The 13,824-nt window shown below is 40.8% G+C and overlaps 1 protein-coding gene across 1 annotated transcript in view; it reads left to right on the forward strand.

The window, feature by feature from the left end:
• The window catches only part of Specc1l (sperm antigen with calponin homology and coiled-coil domains 1 like), a 105,912-nt gene that overhangs the window by 47,219 nt on the left and 44,869 nt on the right, over positions 1-13,824 (forward strand). Inside the window, exons 6-9 of the mRNA XM_038342547.1 lie at positions 2,633-2,706; positions 3,986-4,161; positions 7,669-7,832; positions 9,266-9,357. Of these exons, the coding sequence (XP_038198475.1) occupies positions 2,633-2,706; positions 3,986-4,161; positions 7,669-7,832; positions 9,266-9,357 (506 nt within the window). The remainder of the gene's footprint in view (positions 1-2,632; positions 2,707-3,985; positions 4,162-7,668; positions 7,833-9,265; positions 9,358-13,824) is intronic.

Below are 13,824 nucleotides of genomic sequence, written 5' to 3' on the forward strand. Positions count from 1 at the left end.
TTTATCTCAGAGGAAAAGTACAGACATGATCATAAAGTTTAAATCATATCCCTGAAGACCCGTTTCATACAGCTTATGCTGTTTAAACATGTCCTCTGGCAGCTTTCCTTCCATTTAAAAGGAATAATGACAGGGCAGTAATTCATGTGCAGCACCAGCTGCAGCAGATGCCTCGTTAAGAAGGACTGTGTGCCATCTGTGGAGACGAACGTAGAGGTCAGTGAAGAAAGGACCAGAACAAAAGGGGTTGGTGAAATTAGACTGCGTGGGAGTTTAGTGGGCTGCAAGAATCGTGACAGCAGGTGCTGAAGGTGAGCTGTCCTGCAGTCGGCTGTCTTGTGAATTGTGTCTGACGATGTCCTCTGTGACCAGAAGAAAAGGAAAACAAGTTTTTAATTTGAATTTTGTTTGTATATGACTGTTTTGCCTGTGTGGATGTGTCTTGGATACCCTGGAGCTGGAGTTACAGACAGTTGTGAAGTGCCATGTGGGTGCTGGGAATTGAACCTCTGTCATTTGGAAGAAGAGCCAGTGCTCTTAAACATTGACCCAATTCTCTAGCCCCGGGAAAACATTTTTTTAGCCAATTCTAAGAGAATTTTGTTTTGTTTGACTGCTTTTCTTATAAAATATCTTGGGCAGGTAACTCTGAGTTCAAGGCCAGCCTAGTCTCGTAGCAAGTTGCAGGCCAACAAGGACTAAATGGGGAGACACCCTGGAATCAAAATGAAACAACAAACAGCTCTGTCCATCAGTGGACCTAGTATACAGAAAAGCAGACTCCCCAGTGTCCTCAGCTTCTGTCCTTCCGCTGTCTGTGTCCGGGTGTCTGCATTCACCCCCTGGGAGCTCACAAGGAGCCAGGCTTCCCTGCTGGTTTCGTCTCCTTTGTTTCTGTCGGCAGGGAACCGGGCCATGACTTGTCCACTCGTCATGTTCACTTTGCCTTGATTGGACTGGGAGGCCTGTCTGGCCCTCAGTGTCCAGGTTCAAGGAGGTCTGAAGTAGCTTGTAGCTTTCACGTGAGGCAGCCTCTAGCTGAATCCTTTGACCACGACATCATCCTGCTTTGCTAGTTCAGTGCAGTCAGAACTTTTTTTTTTTTAAAAAAAAAAAAACTCTAAGAATGTGGAAACTGTCTCTTTTTCTTTACATCTTCATTATCTAGAAAATACCCTGATTCATGGTTTATACTTACAAGATGATAGTTGATCAATGAATAAATTTTGAACACTTTATTTCATGGGCCCTGACTTTACTAACAATTTTGGGGTAATGTTTCCTAGTGGAGACATTAGCTATTGGCTGCCATGGGCTGTCACTCCGTCCCGTACCTCATTTTATTCTGTCCTCTCCATTGTTTTGCCTCATTTTATCCAACTTTAGAAAATATTATGTGCTTTAATAATAATAATTGATACCATTATTTTATTACTGAAGTTAATTCATATCATTTAACAATATCATGGGTTTATTAGTGACTGGGTAGAAGTATTTGCCATGCATGCATGATTAATCTGAACTCACTCCTGCAACCCAAGGTGGAAGAGAAGAACCAACTCTTAAAGGTGTGTCCCTGACCTGTACATCTGTGCTCACTTGAGTACACACTTGAGTACACACACACTCTCTCTCTCTCTCTCTCTCTCTCTCTCTCTCTCTCTCTCTCTCTCTCTCTCTCACACACACACACACACACACACACACACACTGGTTAAAAAAAGTTGAATATGGTGGTGCATGCCCTTTAATCCCAGCACTTGGGAAGCAGACAGGCAGATCTCTGAGTTTGAGGCCAGCCTGTTCTACAGAGTGAGTTCCATATATATAATCATGGCTGAAATATATATAATCAGTGGCTGAAAACATATGTGTGACATATATGAGGCCCTGGATTTACTTTTATTTTATGTGTATGTGGGGGGAGGAGAAAGAATATGGATGATAGTGGAGAGGGAACTGTAACATCAATAGGCAAAATCTTAATAAAGGATTATCATCGTATGTAAGAGCCCTTTCTGGTGCATAACTGAGAAGTGACTTATTCCTGAGCTGTCAGAGTTCTGAGTGTGACAGCTGTCCAGAGGGACAGTTACAGCATGGTGCCCGCCTGAGAGATTTCTCTATGTGCATGACTTTAAAGGCAGTGTTTCCTTCCAACCAAACAGTATGTGATTTCCTATTGGATTTACTGCTACTAGTCCCTAGACTAATTGGTAGCTCTCCGGATATTACAAATTAGTTGTATAAATAATTATACTGATTTCACTTTCTTGAATTTATTCCAGTGTTTAAAGGGAATAAGGCTTACATGGTTTAGAGTGGTAACTTCTCTGATTAAAAGTTTACATTTTAATAGCAGTCAGTGCTATTTTGCTTGACTCTGTGCCAATAGCATGTATGTTTATAACAATTGCTTTCAGTTTACTTAGGAAGTGAAGCAGAAACTGTGATCTTGAATTAAATATTCTTTCATGCTTTCAAGTCCTGTGATGAAAGGCAGACAAGTCTTAGCTCAGGAAAACTGTTTTGATGGTGATATTTTAGCACCTCTTATATCATTTCTCTGGAACATGTAATATCATTAAGAACTTGAAGTCTCAGGAGAAGTATTTAATCTTTGTGTTTTCAGATACTGTTAAAAAGCTCCAAGACCAAAAGCATGATATGGAAAGAGAAATCAAGACCCTCCACAGGAGACTTCGGGTAGGACGGATCTTCATGTGCTGCCTAGTTCTGATGTACTAGCAGTGACTTATGGGTAGTAATTTTAGGGAGATGTGGTATGGGAATGTATTACATTTTGAAAAGAAAGTTTATTAACTTTTGATTTTAAAATCACAAACAAGGCTGTTTCTGTGTAAGATTTCTGCATTCTCTGGGTTGGGTCAGCTGCCAGCACCCAGGCTGCTAGGATGTGGAGGGAGAGAGTATTAATCATAGACCTCGAGTCCTGACGCAGTTGTCCTGGCTGCTTTCGTGGTATTAGAAAATTGCTTTGAGGTTGAGAGGGCTCATGCAAGGCCCAGCTGTGGCTCTGGGGGAAGTGAAGCCCCCAGGGAGACTTCTCTGCCCAGCCACACCCGCATCCTTCTTGTCTGTGGGAAGCGGCAGACACTCAGTTCCTTACAGTCTCTTTGTATGATTGTGTCTGCCTATATTGAGTTCAGTTTTTCTTCTGGCTTCCTCTTCCTTTTCCTTTAGTTTTTTTTTTTTCCTGCTGGTTTTTGATGTTAGAGTATTTATAGATTTTCACTGTATGGCTCACATACCATTTATATACCTTCACAAACCACTTAGGTGCTTTCACATGCCATTTATGTACCTTCACATACTGTTCATATACCTTCGCATACCATTTATGTACCTTCACATACCATTTATGTACCTTCACATGCCATTTACATACCTTCACATGCCATTTATGTACCTTTACATGCCATTTATGTACCTTTACATGCCATTTACGTACCTTCACATGCTGTTTATATATCTTCACATGCCATTTACATGCCTTCACATGCCATTTATGTACCTTCACATGCCATTTACATACCTTCACAAACCACTTAGCTACTTTCACATGCCATTTATGTACCTTCATAATACAGTTATATACCTTCTTAAGAGTTCAGAGGTAAAGCTCTAAATTTTTATTGTTATTTATTTTTATAAGACTTGCTTTGAAATTTGCATGAGGAAGGGAAGTCTAACATTTTTTCTCATTAATATTTATTGAGTACTCTGAATACTTGATGGCTCAGTAGGGAGACCAGATGGCAAGTCTTCCCTTCATTTAGAACAAATTCACTGATAAGAGCTACTTTGTCTGTTAAAATAAGATAAGAGCATTCTTGGGATTAAAAAAACCTCACCATTCAAGAATATGACTCGCGAGGGCAAACTAATCATTAACAAATTTTACTGCTTTTAAATAAATCTCCATTACTCTTTTTTGGAAATAAAAATTAATCTTTTAATGTAGGAAGAATCTGCAGAATGGCGGCAGTTTCAGGCTGATCTCCAGACTGCAGTGGTAATCGCAAATGATATCAAGTCTGAAGCCCAAGAAGAGATTGGTGACCTAAAGCGGCGGTTACATGAGGCACAAGAAAAAAATGAGAAACTCACAAAAGAATTGGAGGAAATAAAATCACGCAAGTATGTTCTGAGAATCCAGTTGTGTGTTTCAGTAACAAACAGTTTAGCCTCAGTCTCGGAATGGGCCACTAGTGCTGTCTTGTCTGGACTCTCGCAGTCTGCCAGTCTGGAAGTGGGCAGTCGGCTTCCGTCTGACCCTGCCGTTGGTAGATGTGTGATCTGTTAACAGTCCTACTTGCCCTGTGCCTCAGTTCTCTCACCTGTGAATGAAGGCAATGTGAATTGATTTATAGTCTTGAAATGAGTAAGTGAACTAATGCCTGCAAAGTGATTGACCAGTAAACTCGAGTTACTGGTTTTGGGAAAACAGCTGATCGGTTCAGTGTAAGTTTCTTTCCCTCGCTCACTGTCGGAATTTCCATTTTTCAGTGACCTCCGGAGTAGTACCCCCCACATCTCACACAGGGGTCACTGGAAATCCGTAAAGATGACTGTATCAGGTGATACCTGTGGATGCTGAGTTCCACAGTGAGACTCCGACTGAGTGGAGGAGAGAATTTATGTGTTTGATGTTATTATTAAGAATTTGATTTTACTTCACTTTAAATAATTATTAATTAGGCATAGGGAAAGGCAATATATCTTTGAAAGCTTTTATTTAATTAGTGCTTAGTTCTAATGTGTTGCTAAATGTTTTTTTATTGGCATCCTTAGGCAGAACTTGGAATGAAGCTTAATGAATCTTCACTGGTATAAAGCTGGCATTACTCTTTTTCTCTGTATATTATTAATAAATAGTTCATCAGAAATGCCTCATTTGATAGTTAACCCTGAGTGATTGAAGTTGGTTCTGTCTATCCACTCATCCGTCCACCCACTCATCCATCCACCCATCCAGCCGTCCTTCCGTCCATCCGTCTGTCATGCGGTGGATTAATTTAAGGCCTTACACATGCCAGGCAGGTGCTCTATCATCGAGCCCTAAGATTCAGTTCTTGAAGGATCTTTCCACTGGATCCTGAAAGTTTACTAGTCTTTATATTTCAAAGAAATGCCTGTTAAAAGAGGCAGCATCTTGGGGCTGGGAGAGGTAACTAAATGGTTAAGAGAACTTCTTCTCTTCCCAGAAGATCTGAGTTTGGGTCCAGCCCCCTTATCAGGTGACTCCAATTGACGGGGCATGTTGCTCTTTTCTGGCCTCTGTGGGGCCCCCCCCCCCCCCCGCACACACACACTATTGAAAAAGGAAGAGATAGCATCTTACAAGCAGTGATTATCAGAGTGATGTTTTTAAGTACAAAACTACCTACATGAAAAGTGTGGGTTTCAGTCAAAATATCCTTCTTAAAGGGGATTTGGTTACTTTTACCAAATCCAGTCTTGGAGGGTCTGATTTTCAACCTTCCGTGTGACAGAATGGGAAGTGTGGGCAGGCACTTCCGCTTCACACTGTGTTTCCCAGTGTGCGGTGGCCTTGAGGTGGACACCGTGTGACCTTTCCAGTCTGAGCAGCTTTCTTCTCATGGAACAATGTTTTTAATTGAGAATGACTGGGAGAGAAACTGGCTATTCAACCTCTGTTCTTTGACATTTTCTTTGAAAGTGATTAGGACCCTGTCTCATCCAGGAAAACACCTGGTGGTATATGTTGTTGTTAATGAAATGTAGGTATTCAAGGGAGTGGAAAACCTTTATCTGCCATTGCAAGATGATTTAAAAAGTTTTTTTTAATTATATTTCTTTATTTTGTGTGTGCGCCATTCTGCACATGTGGAGATGAGAAAGCACCTTGTGGAATACGCTTCCCACCGTGTGTATTCTGAACATCACACTCGGGTTGTCAGCCTTGGTAGGAAACCTTTGCTGAGCCATCTCATTGGCCTTAGAGCATGTTGATGCCATCATTTAGCAAATGTGACTCCAATGTAGTATATGATTCAAGGCATTTGAAAAGCCTGTGTAATGCCAGTATTTTTCTTATGATCAATATATGATGTTGCAGAATCAGATGGATAAAAGTCTTTCAAAGTGTTTAGTTGACCAGAGAATTTTAGTGTCTAGGGTAGGAGAAATTTATTTACATGGCTTCATTTTCCACAGTGAAGCTACTTTTTTCTTCTTGGTGTGCTGGTTCTCAGACACGGGGCCTCATTCCTGCTCAACAAGTACTGTAGTGCTCTACTACGTCTCCAGTCTGCAGCTAAGCCTGCCACTTTGGCAGTGCAGATTTAACCCAGGGCCTTCTACCTGTTTAGTCAGGGGCTCAGGACTAAGTTACTTTTCTTTCTTTTTTAAAAAATATTTATTTATTTATTATGTATACAATTTTCTGTCTGTGTGTCTTCCTGTAGGCCAGAAGAGGGCATCAGATCTCATTTCAGATAGTTGTGAGCCACCATGTGGTTGCTGGGAATTGAACTTAGGACCTTTGGAAGAGCAGGCACACTGAGCCATCTCTCCAGCTCCTAAGTTACTTTTCTAGCCTAGCAAAAATTTGATAACTACCCATTGTTTCATTTTAGTGTACTGAAAAGGTTATTAAAATATTCTCCCCTATTTCAGACACATATTTGTTTGAGATCTGCATTTTTTATATCTCAGAAGATCGAATACAGAAGAAATGAGAATACAGTTGTCTTCTAAGCAGTTAAATACATACATCATTTCTGTTTTATCTATTTATTTATTTTGAGACAGGGTCTCTGTAGTCCTGGCTGTAGCTCACTATATATAAACCAGGCTGGCCTTGAATTGGCAGAGATCCACCTGCCTCTGCCTCATAAGTGCCGGGATTAAAGGCATACACCACCACACTTGGCTAAATACATATTTTTAAAAATGTAAAACACTTATTTTTCTTAGCAGTTTTTTAATTTGGAAAATAAAATTTTTAAAAATATTCTTAGATTTTTATTTACTTACCTATTTTTTTTTTTTTTGAGACAGGGTCTCATTGTGTAACATTTGCTGATCTAGAACTCCCTGTATGTGGACCAGACTAGTCTAGAACTCAGAGAGCTGAATAAAATATTTTATGGCCTTAATCAATTTAATGAGCTTTTCAGTCCTTTGCAGGGATTCTCTTTCTGTGACAGTTTTGTCTCATTCTTAGGGAACTGGAACTTTTGGTTCTGTTCTGTTGTGTGTGTATGCACAGTGCGTTAGCCTCTGTGATCTGCTGGTGAATTCCCAGATGACTGAGAAGGGCTGTGCCTTCCTGGCAGCACAAAACCAGAGATTCCCAGTTTAGTCAGGCTGCGGCCAGTCTGCCTCCTGATTTACTGCTAATTGATTACTGATGTCCTCACCTGACACTTTATGAAAATGGAACTTGATGGCTATTTAACTTGCTTAGGATAACCTGATAGGAGCATTGCAGCGTCATTTCCTGGTGTTTACCAGGCAAAGAATATTAGGTCAGGCAATTGCTGTGTTCAACTGGTACAACTTATAAAAACAAAAACAAAAAAACAAACCCTGATACCCTTTAATGCTTTTTAATCAGGAATTTTAAAATGTGTATTTTCTCATACGTGCAGATGTCTTTATTCCACTGTCTTTTGTTAGGCAAGAGGAAGAGCGAGGCCGGGTCTACAACTACATGAATGCTGTTGAAAGAGATTTGGCAGCCTTGCGGCAAGGGATGGGGCTGAGTAGAAGGTCCTCGACTTCTTCAGAGCCAACTCCTACAGTAAAAACCCTCATCAAGTCTTTTGACAGTGCATCTCAAGGTGAGTGAGTCCTTGTCTGTGGTTCCCAAGACTTGTGCTTCTCTGTTTGCTTGACTTAATTGCCTGATGTAGTTTGCTATTCTGTATCATTTTGTTCTGTCTCGTCAGCTCGCATATAGGGTTTATCATATAGTGCCATGTAGTATGTAATGTCACATATGTCATATTAGGTATCTTGAGTCAAGGCAAGTTCTGCAGGGGTGGAATGTACTCCTTTAGAAAGCCTGGTGTCAGCTGCGCACCCTACTTCCCTTGCCCAGCAGTATCTTTTCTCCCTAGATGGATCACACTCATTCCTGATTTCTCGTATCTTCTTTATGCACAGACTTCCTGATACGCAACTCTAGCTCCTAACCTTCCTCCAAATTTCCTAATTCTGTATACCCAAGTGCCTCATTGACGTTGATACTTGAGCATGTCTAGGCATCCTGTGTTTTCCAGCTTCATCGCTTCTCAAGCCTAGTGCCAGCACGGGTCTACTGAGTCACTGGGACCAGAAACCTAGGATTTTGACTTAAACCCTTTTGCTCACTGTCTGACTTCCAACGTGGACTTCTTTGTTCTGTTCTCTTTCTTCACTTTCAGTGACATCGACTTTAGTTCAGGCCATCTTCAGTTAGTAACCAGTAAGCTTCTAGTCTCCTGTTTTGTCCTCAAGAAAGTCTTTCTTGTTTAAAATGCTGTAATTATCTTATGATAGAAGGGAGTGCAGATCAAGGTTGTGTAACCGCTGGGCTACTCTTCTTTTACTATGTACAGCCCACAACACTGCTCTTCAGGGTCAGAACCAAGCTAGACTCTTGATGAGGTAGCTCTTACAACACTGACCCTGAAGACACATCTGCAGTCTTTCATAAAGGCTGTAGATCTTATGTGACTCTGTGTGTGTGCCTTACTTATTGAGACAGGATCCTACTGTGCAGCCCAAGATGACTTAGAATACTCGCTAAGTATCTCAGTCTAGTCTGAACTTGTTATCCTCTTCTGCCTCAACCTCTGAAGTGCTGAGATTATAGGTGTTCACTGCCATGTCTGCCTTTTATTCTACTTGTTAAAAATACATAAATAATGATGCTGGGGATAGAACCTGGAGCCTCTACATGCTACAAGTGCTCCACCCCTGAGCTGTGCCCCATCCCTCTTCTTTCCTTTCTTTAGAGTTCATTGATTCATGGAGTATTTTAGCCATGTGATTAAATAGCAGAAATGAAGTACTGGCCTAGGAAAGCATTCGTCTGGTAGGAAAAGAAATACCTGTGTCATAGGCTCTGCCTGTGAGTATTCAGCATAGGTAAGGCATTGTTCACAGGATATAGTTTGTAGGAAATTAGGAGCACTGGCTAACAGGCAAATCCTTCCATGGAGATGAGTAGGAAACTCCCCCTGCACCGTGATAAGTTTATTATTAACTTTCTCATTTACTATTTTTGTAGTACCAAATGCTGCTGCAGCTGCAATTCCTCGAACGCCCCTGAGTCCAAGTCCCATGAAAACCCCTCCTGCAGCTGCTGTTTCCCCCATGCAGGTGAGTGCCCAGGATTATCGAAGGCTCAGAAAGGTTGAATTTGCACATTAGATCATCTTTTTCAGTTGTGCACGTCTCAGGTGGTGAATGGACTGCTTCAGAAGAGGAAGTGGTAAGATTCGCTTGGTAAAATACCACGAGCAGCCTTAACAGAGGCAATTTATCAACTGTGATGCTCTTCTGGAAAACACTGATGTCTGAGCGTGTAGCTGGCATAGTTTACCTTTTGCTGTCTAACAGATCACTTCAAAACTTTGCAGACTTAATGGCTGGAGGGATGGCTGAGTACTTCAGAGCGCTTAGTGCTCTTGTGGAGGTCCTGAGTTCAGTCCCCAGCACTCTTGTGAGACAGCTCATAGTAGCCTGCAACTCCAGCTCCAGGGGTGGATCTGACACCTTTTCTGGGTCTCCTTGGACACCTGAACTCAAGTGCACACCCAACACGAGTTAAATGTGGATCTACCCAAGGCATGAGTGGAGAGAAGAGTTGTTCATTGGAGGCCATTTGTCTCAGTTGAGCTCAGGATATGTATGGCATTGCTGATCTACTGTAAATCACTTTCAGAGTTGCTATTCTTTTCTGTTGTTGGGAATAGAGGCCGGAGCAAAGCAGAAGGCTTTTCTCTGTGGAGCTCGAGAGACCCTCTCGTTAAGCCATTTCCACAGCGACTTTCAGAATATGGCTGAAGTGAAATACTTTAACATGGGTGAGAGTAGCCAAAGGAAAAGTCGCCCCTGAACTAGTATTCTGTGATAAGGATAGCCGGGGCTACCATTTACCTTAAAATTGAGAGCTTGGGGCATTTTATTTTTTTGGCTTCTATATTGGGTTAATGATTGGCTCTGTGATTTGAGAATGGACTTTTAAAGTCTAGGATAAGTGAAGTTTCTCAGACAGTGGCTTGGCATTTGGAAAGTAAGGAATCACCATAGTTTGGCTGCAGATTTAATGCTAAAGATGTTCTCTATTAATCAGACTTTTAAAAGAAAACCTAAAGGTACAAAGCAAGATGCCAAGTAAAACAAACCTCAAATAAGATGAATAAGACAAAGCTTTTCTAGCACTTATCTGTTATATTTCATGTCTAAGATTTTGTAACATCCTTTTGAAGATAGGAAGATTAAAAATACCTGTAGCTAGAAGCAAAACCCATTATAATGCTCTTTAGTACGTAGTCTGTCTAGTGTCTCTCCAGCCTAGCTGCACAGAAAACTGCATAAAGAGTTTAGAAACAGATTCCCAGACATTGTCTTTGTGAATGGAATCTCTGGGACAGCACCAGGGTTGGGTGTGTTTTTAAAAAACTCCATGGGCAGGAATAATTCTTGTCATGTGAAATAGCAAGAGTTGTCACATATAAATGGAAACCTGGACAAAATCTAGGAAACAGTGGTTTTCAGACATTGTACTACTGTGGTCCCTGAAAAAATTACCAGCAGATGAGGGAAGTCCTGGTGTGACTCGCATTGTTTGCCTGGAGGCAGTTTCTTGGTGGCGGTTTAGGGAGGATGAACTAACTTAGGACAGAGAGGACAAACCAGTTGTATCTGAGGGTACAAGCCAACATTCATGGAAAATGAGACCGCTAGAATTTTCAGGGCAGAGTCCCTGGGAAGAGGAAGCTACAGAGAGGGTCCAGACATTTCCATGGGTATCCGTTTGAATCTTTGCCTGAGGCTGGCTGCCTAACTGCATGGTAGAAGCCCTAGAAGGCCCAGCTGGACAAAGTCTTCAGCAGCAATTGTGGGGACTTCTCAGACATTTTCAATAGTTTGCGTAGGGTAGGAAATCATGTGAGTTCATATCAGCCACCATGAAGAAACTTCCTTGAACAGATAGGGAATAAAGTACATTTAGACTGTTTTCGAGTCTGGATACTCTAGGTCTGCCCCAAAGACCTCAGAGGTACCTTCCAAAAGGATTAGCAGAGCTGGAAGTAGCAATGCTGTAGGCAGTCTATAAACTCTCCCAGTGAGCTCACCTGCTGGTAGTTAGCGTTTGTGTTCTCTGCTCTTGTTGAGTGTTGGCTGACTTCATGATTTGTTTCTAATAGCAGAAGTATGCAGTGGTGCTTCCGAGAGTTATAAAATGATTGGCTTCTGTTGTGAGTGTGCCTCTTAGGTTAGCTCACTCTGAGGAAACCCTCTGTAGTTGCCTTGTGGTGAGCTTATTCTTGTGGAAGACCGTGTAAGCGAGCTTAGCAGCCACTCTGAGACTCACCGTCAATCATTGCAGATGAACTTAGAGAGACCCCACACCTTCCTCCTGCCTGTCTTTATGATAGCCTTGAGATAGCTTGATCTGTCTACTCACCGAAGACCTGGAGCCACAATTATCCAGCTAAGCTTTTGGACCCATAGAAATCATGAGATCATAAATGTTTATTGTTTAAAGTCACTGGAAAGTATGGGGATACTTTGTCATGTGGCATACATCAGTAATGTAGTAGGTTATTTTCCTGCCAGAATATTCTTACAGTCTTTAGTAGAATCCAACAAAATAAAAGGTGCTTTTATATTTATATGGAAATGCAAAGGGATTTGAATATGTAAAACATTTGAAGACTTGGAATGCTTGATTTCAACATTTACTGTATGACACAAACATTATGTTTCACTGGAGAGAAATCAGAAAGTGGATAGAGTCCTGGGGTAGACGAGCTGATTTTCATCACAAATGTCAGGATTATTTAGTATGATGGCAGGAGTTGTCTACACGGGATTCTGAGTAACTAGATGAACATAGGATAATACTGTCAGATTATTTAGTATGATGATATTTGTTTACACAGGATCTGAGTAACTAGATGAACATAGGATAATACTGTCAGATTATTTAGTATGAGGGTAGGTATAGATTCTGAATATGAAATACTGAGGTTGACCAGTAGACCCAAACTATATAATGCTATATAATATAAAGCTTAAAGATAGGAACATTAGTGAAAATCTTTGTGTTCTTTGAGCACACAGAGGCTTCTTCTTTAGGACACACACACACACAAATGAGTCTTAAAAGCAAATTAAACATCAAGATTTTAAAAATTTGAATCCAAAGACATGACAAGCAAAGGCATATTATATATAGGAGAATATATTCACAGTATTTACTTGTCTTACAGAAGACTTGCATGTGATAACTTGAAAACAGCATGTAATAAGGGGCAAACAATTTATATGAAAACATAGAAGAATGAGTTCAGCATCATTAATCATCAAGGAAATGAAAATGAAATTCACAGTAAGCTATTAGTCCATATCATGGCTAAAATTAAAGGTTAATGATGTAAAGATGTAGCAAAGCTGTACTTTTGCATAGGTCTTTTGGGAGTGAAATAAGTAGCTAGAAGTTAGTTAGATTTTTTTAAAAAATATGGCTGAGGGTTGGTGTGTGGAGGCAGAGGCAGGTGGATCTTTTTGAGTCTGAGAGCAGCCTGGTCTACATAGCAAGTTCCAGTATAGCCAGGGTTACATAGTGAGATCCTATCTTTAGGTGTCTGTGTGTGTGTGTGTGTGTGTGTGTGTGTGTGTGTGTGTGTGTGTGTGTGTGTGTGTGAGAGACAGCTGGAGAAAAGCCAAGGAAATGGAAGCACAAGGAAGAAGGGTGGATGGCCTGTTCTGTATATTATGGGTTAGAGCAGTAGTGGTGGGTATTTTAGGCTGCTGTGTGTGTCTATACCAGGGCATAAGGAAACTCCTCATATTGCTGTTGGCAGGAGTTCTGAGTTAAAGACTACAGCCTGGACTGGGACAATTGTCAAATTATCAAGTGGGAGACATAGTTGAGGTCTGTTTGGAACCAGGACAAGAAAAACCAATAAAACCACAATAGAAACACATCCATATTTTGGTTTGGAACCTAATTTTGTGTTTAGCACATTGGCATATCGTAGTTCAAGAATCTTTTTAAACAGAGGAATTAAATTATATTCCAAGTGCCAGAGGCTTTCAGGGTCAGTGGTATGCGTAACTATAAAAGGCCCCAGGGAAGCATCTTTGTGGGGAGCAAGTGTCCTGCATCTTGACTGTCCGTGATGCCTTAATACAGAAGTATAAGGAAACCAAGTGGAGAGGACGCTGACTGTTAAAACTGTAAGAATATACATTTTTCTTAGAAGTTTATTTACTTTAAAAAATGATTAGTTTAATTTTTAATTTTATTATCTAATTTGTTTATTTTATATGCTATTATGTTTTGCTTTCATGTTTGTCTGTGTGAAGGTATCAGAACCCCTGCAACTGGAGTTGGAGACAGTTGTGAGCTGCCATATGTTTGCAGGGAATTGAACCCAGGTCCTCTGGAAGAGCAGTCAGTGCTCTTAACTGCTGAACCATCTCTCCAGCTCCCAAGTTTATTTTTTTTTTAAGAGTACTGATCACACACTGTATGTTTATATCAAAGGAGTTATGCATTGCTTGTAACTGACATCTACTCTCTGAAGCGTTGTTCTCTGTGAGTCTCAGTAC

This window comes from Arvicola amphibius, chromosome 9 (assembly GCF_903992535.2).
Source record: "Arvicola amphibius chromosome 9, mArvAmp1.2, whole genome shotgun sequence".
NCBI classification, from domain to species: Eukaryota; Metazoa; Chordata; class Mammalia; order Rodentia; family Cricetidae; genus Arvicola; species Arvicola amphibius.